At 35.1% G+C, this 6,434-nt stretch overlaps 1 protein-coding gene across 1 annotated transcript in view; it reads right to left on the reverse strand.

Annotated features, from left to right (window-relative positions):
- Window positions 1-2,920: 2,920 nt before the first annotated feature.
- Window positions 2,921-6,434, reverse strand: part of LOC122072658 (glycosyltransferase BC10-like) — a 13,623-nt gene continuing 10,109 nt past the window's right edge. Inside the window, exon 2 of the mRNA XM_042637034.1 lies at window positions 2,921-3,590. Coding sequence (XP_042492968.1) covers window positions 2,952-3,590 — 639 coding nt within the window. The 3' untranslated portion in view covers window positions 2,921-2,951. The remainder of the gene's footprint in view (window positions 3,591-6,434) is intronic.

Here is a 6,434-nt window from a genome sequence, read left to right on the forward strand (position 1 = left end):
AAGATTGGCATTATCTTCAATTTCTGTTCTCCATTGGATATCCTAGAGACAGTCGAGGAGAATCATGAAAAATACCAGTCAGCTTATAGCTTCAAAACGAAAATTGTTACCTTAACAGAAAAAAAATGAAAGAACAACTAAAAGGAATCAAATGTGCGCACAGGATTTATACTCCAAAAAGTACCCAATATTAGTACAACGTTTGGTATTCAATCCCCATTTCATACATATACTTCTTATTCTATACATTGCTTCCCAAAACAAGACACCCTACATAGCAGCCGTCTACAGAAAATTCACTATCCAGAAGGAAAAGGAAAAGGAAAAGGAAAAAAAAAATCGAATCTGAAGATATTCTTCACATTTTCTTTTGAGATTTTTGTCATCCTTTTATTGTTTCTTTTATTTATTTTCAGTGTCTACTCCATAAACACAAAATAAATCATATATCCCATCTAATTCTAGTTTTGTACTTCAGCTTGGATTTCTTCAAATCTCTTGTTTAAAATTGATTTATGGATTCTGATTTCAATTCCTTATTCTGCTATTAGTTCCGAATCTTGTGAGGGTCTCAAAACCTGAACTTTCTAATTGAAACCTCAAATCCTACTGCAATTAGAGTTCATGCAATTTTAATATTTCTGGTTCTGGTATGGAACTATGTTTCTATATTTTGTTACTGTTTAATCAATTATTAGTCGATCTTCATTTAGAGACCTAATTATGTACGATGCAACATTGAGGACAGGCTAACGCTATGATTAAAACCATGGCTCTAAAATTGGACTATTGTTGAATATTGAGAATTGAATTCTCATTTTCTGTCTACCCTCTAATTATTTTTTTTTTTCAAGTATAAATTAATCCTTATATTTAAAGGTCTATGATGGATATGCACTTACCAGATACATTCTATGATTTCCTCCAATATCTCACACTTATCATTTGAAGTTCCATCATCATATTTCTTTCTCATATTCTAACATACAATTAAACTGAGAAAAAAAAATGGTGTATGGTGAGTAATTTGGACTATGAGTTGTTATATTCATGTATCATACCAACAATGGTTTTGTATACACATTGCTCATAACAAATGCATGCCTTCTGCAAAAAATGTATGCATATGAGGGGGTTATACAATGGGCATTTCTAGGGTTTTCACTAATACAAACATCTAATTGAGTATATCATAAAAGTTATTAAAAAATATCTTGTACCACCCCTCATTTGAAACCTTTTGCTTTATATCACCCTAGTTTGCTTATAATATCGAGTAGGCCCCTTATTTTGTAAATGAAATTACACTTAAATCTATTCCATTAGAAGAATATCGTTAAGTGATGACAAGGCGTACGTAGTTACTATATTTTAAAAGGCAAGGTAAATTTACTGTTTTACCCAACCATGTGAAAACCCCCAAATTGACCCAACATTCAATCAAATCCCTTGATTGGTATAACAGTGTTGTTCTCTTCACAACTAACATCACTCTTGCCTAACAACAACTGCTTAGTGCAGTTGGTGAGCTGTGGTGTGTATAAAACCCATGCTCACTAGGAGGTCTCGAGTTCGAGTCTCCTAGCTGTTACCTACTTCCCTCCCTACTTATCAAAAAAAAAAAAAAAAAAAAAAAAAAAACATCACTCTTGCCTGCTCTTCTTCCAGAGTCTCAACCTCTTCTTCTCAATCTCTGCTTCCGCAGCCTCTAAGAATTCTTTCATGTCTCTCATAAACCCATCTTGATCACCCATGCTGGACTTCCCCAAGAGCTGCCGAATCTTAGCTAACCGGGTTCAGAGAGATGGGCATACCTTGGAGAAGGCATCATACTCTATTTTCGCTGTGAGCTTGTAACCCCTTTTGGGGTGTCCACAATTGAACAGCGCCATTAATTCTTTCATAGATCTTCAACTTGAAAACCCACCTCCTCTCCTTCATTTTCTTACGTTGCCCTAGTTTGTGAAAATCATTTGGAAATCAATTTTCAATATTATCAAGTCGGTTTTGAAGAACCCTCTTCTGAATTTTATAAATGTTAATCAACAAACAGCTGCCCTCCATTCTGGACTTGTAAGTGATAGACCCTTGAGTTATGGTGATCAATTTACACTCAACATTGTTTCTTTAACAAATGAAAAACAAAAAGAGGGAGAAAGGATAAGAGTAAACGAAATTGTTTTTTCTCCAATTCTGAGATGTATGGTCTTTGTTCAAAGGAAAAGGAAAAAAAACAAAAACAAAGACATTTTTTTTTTTTTTTTTACAATGGAATTTGAGCCTAGCTTGACCTTGTCTGGCTGACTTGTAAAATAGGGTTTCTAAATTAGATGAAGCTAAGGCTCGGTAAAAGTTGATATTCTTGTGTTACTGTGTCTTGCAAATGATTTTCAATTTCTTTTTTTATTCAGAAAAACTTCTGACTCAACAAAGGAGAAAAAAAAAAAAAAATCAAAATTAGAAATACTTCCAAATAATAGAAACATTGCACCCTTGATTCTAATTTTATTCGCAAGTTGAGCTCAATAATGAAATTGATATGGAATAATTTAATATTTATTGGTAGTTAATAGGAAAATGTCCTAATTTTTGTTGGCTTAGTTTATTGAGCTTGGCTGTTGGCTTTTCAAGTCAAGTGTCAAAAGTATTAAGTAACGGTTAGAGAGGGTAGTTAGGGTTTGGGAAACTCCAGCTGGTGAGAGCAGGTAGAGAGTACAGTCCCTTGGGCTAATTCACATCTAAAACACAAATCCGGGAATATTGCATCAATAACCGAAGTAACTACTTTTCTGTTATTCTAGGTTTGGGTGGTTTCTTTTCAAATCAAAATTCAACCTGGTAACAATCTTCTTTACTGTGAAGAACCCGAATTCTACCCATTGTAGGAAGAATGATAACTGAAAATAGGTGAAGATAAAACTGGAAAAGAATAAGATATTTAACATCAAAATTCAAAATTTCATTACTGTTGAGCTGATGTTAAGTAAGGGCATCAATGCACTAGGAGCAAACTTCCTCGCGAAGAGGTAACAAACAGATATGTGTTTAGAATTGTATAAACAAGTTCCGTTATTCCTTATAGATTCTATAAACCCTTCTGTAATATCATACCTTCCAAAGCTAGCAGGATGAGGGCCCCCTCTCGACCAATCCACCCAAGTCAAACTCCGGTTTGCATTCAATTCTCCATGGAACATGTTTATGTAAGTCGGCAGATAATGCTCGTCAGGGTAGCAAGAAGGCTTACAATATTTGATGAAGAGAGGATAATAGTCACTGTCTGAGATTATGCTTACAGCTAGAGAACGATTCATTTCAAACCACTGGGATCCTTTCCTCCACTGAGCAAGCTTAATATCAGGATACATATGGCGGCTGTAACGACCACGTCCATAGCGGGATGGATCATCATAAGAGTCAACAAAGCTCTTGGTTGAGCCAATAAGGTATTCATAAACAGTGGTGAAATCAAATATCGGAATGCAACTCTCAGAAAGCAAAATGAACCGCTCATTTGAGAAGTCAAGAAGGGCATTGGCAAGAAGACGCCTCTCTCCGTCTGTCAATGTTGCTGTTCCCCATCGGACATCCTAGAGGCAAATAGGGAGAAAGAAATATGAAAATTTACGAGCCAGCTTAGAGCTTCAAAAGAAAATTTTACTTATTAAGAAAAATAAAAGAACAACTGAAAGGCATCAAACATGTGCACAGAGAAGGAAAATGAGCAAAACTCATACTCCAAAAAGCACCCAATATTAGCAAAACATTTGGTATTCAATCCCATTTCAGATATATACTTCTACATTAAGGGGACCCAACTTCCTATTATGGGACAACTTTTTAGTGTTTATGATTTTTTATGTTGACTTTAATTAGTTATTTGTTTGGTTAGTAACCAACTTAAGAGGTCCACCTACCTAGGACTATATCCTATCCTTCTTTTATGAGAGTTTTAGTGTAATGGTACTCCTCTTACTACCCACAATTAGGAGTCTTATCCCTGTATGTTTTGTTTCTTTTATTACATGATCTCTAGTAGGGTTATTTCCTATTAGATGATGGGCATTCCTAGAGCCAATATGAATCAAGTTATAAGATTCTGTTTAAGACACTGTAAGGCTCCAAGAGAGGCCATGTTTTTAGGTTAAATGAAAAGAATAGCATGCTGCCTCCATCGAATTCTGTGGTGATTCAGGTACAAATTCAAGTTGCTGTGGTGATTTTGAGACAGGGTTAGTGATGATTATAACAAAGATCCCTGGTGGTGATGCCATTGTCCTATTCTATTCTCCTGCATTTCTTCTTTATTTTCTAGTTGCTGAAATACAGGTCAGAGCATCTTCTAACCTGAATATATTCTTCTTTCAATTTCAGTTTCGGATTTGTCTTTTTGAATACTTATAGCCTTCTGGTCTAGTTGTTGATTATCAATATTGATTTCTTCTTTATCTCCCAGTGATATTAGACCAATCTTATTTTGAATTTCCTTATCAGATTGAAACTCCTCCATATCTCCCAATCTGTCCTCCAGATTTGGCTGAGATTTTTAGAAGTAATTCCCCTTCTTTAAACTACCCCACTATCAGATTTTGAATCAGGTCAGAGAGCTCTGATCAGTTGTTATTATTTTTCTCTCCTATGCTGGTTCTGTGGTCTGTTTGAGGTTCCTTGCTGAACTGAAATTTTTGCCAGTTCTTCAATTCTGGTCATCATATGGACTGGATATTTTAGTATGTCTCCTACTTTTGGTTTTCTGTTCACAGTTCGATTTCACATCTGAGTATCTGATTTATTTCTGTTGAGTTCTCTTGAAATCTGAACTCTTATATCTTGCCTGCGATTCTGGTTTTGAAACCTAATTGTTAGGTGGATCTAACCCCATCATCATCATTAACAAAAACAAAAAACTCAGCCTTATCCCAATGGGGTTGATGGATTCTAAACCCAACATTTACCTTAAATCCCGTCATACATTTGGACATATCTTATTAAGATATTTACAGCAATAAATAGTGTAAACTCCTCGTAAACATTGTTAATATGCTTCCTTTAAGATATAACATAAGCAAAATTAATTTGTTGAATACATAATCATCTATCTGGTCACATCTTCTCCAAAAGTTTTTATAAAGAAAAAAGCATACTCAATGCACAAGGCTCCCGCCACTACAGGGTCTAGGGAGGGTCATAATGTACGCAGCCTTACCTCCGCTTCGGGAAGAGGCTGTTTACTGACTTGAACCCTTGACCACTTGGTCACAATAGAGCAACCTTACCGTTGCACCAAGGTACACCCTCTATTAAGTCATATTATTCAACCACCCAAAAATATATTTCCCAATCAATGACTTTAATGTCAAACAGTATGCTCTGCTCTTTTCAGGCTGAGATTCTGATATTTTCCCATTTAAAAGAATTTGAAAAGAAGGATCTGTTTGTGATGATCACGTTAAGTTAATGGAGACCGACTTTGCATTCAAAAAAAATGAAATAAGATAACTAGAGTTTCTAGTCTTAGGAGATTGAAACTCATTTTAAATTTATTGAGCTTATTTTGGTTACTTCATTGCAGAGGCAGTACTTTTGTTTGTAACCAACATCCTTAAAAAATGGGGTGTCGCATCTTCAAGGGTTTCTTTACACCTCTCTTTCTCTGATTTTTATATTCGACTCTAAATAAGGATTGAAGAAGTTTCGGAGTTAAACTCTAAGAATTGGTTTTAGTTGCTTTCTCAAGTCTAACGCTACTCTTTTAAATAACGAGAGGTATAAAAGGGGCGTGATATCAAAGATATGCCAATGGTTTTTCTTAATGGAGTTATTGAATTAAAGCCAGAGCTGCATCTCCCCATTTCTTCTTCTTCAATTAGTTTTTGCTGCTAATTACTAGAATTCAGTTGCTGATTTCTAGAGTCCTTGGTTGCTGCTAAGAGTAAGAGGTATCCACCTTTCCATTCCTTCTTTATCCATCTACGCTCATTCTATTCTCATTGAGCTCTATGACCTTCACCAGTTAACTCATCAATTTCAGCCACCAAAAACCTTGGCACCTTTACTACCCACCATCCAGTGCCGGCCAATCAAAACTATCTAACCCTACGAAAACCCTCCAATTGATTTCCCTGTTTTGCATCTCTTTTCATGCCTAAACCTAATTCATTGGATTCAGATATAAATGCACTAATTTTTTGTAACCGCATCACTTCCCTAAGCTATCCCACCACTCACTTTTCAACTGATTTAGAGTTGGATGTCTTTTCCTACTAAAAAACAGTAACCACCACTAAGTATTCAACTAAACTTAACTATACCTTTTCCCAATTAACTGTAAAGGCTGAGCTTGTTTCATGTTTTATTTTCGTTCTCTTCTTTGGTAATGAATTTTAATTTCTTATTCACCAAAATTTTTAAATTATATATATATATATATATAT

This window comes from Macadamia integrifolia, chromosome 3 (assembly GCF_013358625.1).
Source record: "Macadamia integrifolia cultivar HAES 741 chromosome 3, SCU_Mint_v3, whole genome shotgun sequence".
Lineage (NCBI taxonomy): Eukaryota > Viridiplantae > Streptophyta > Magnoliopsida > Proteales > Proteaceae > Macadamia > Macadamia integrifolia.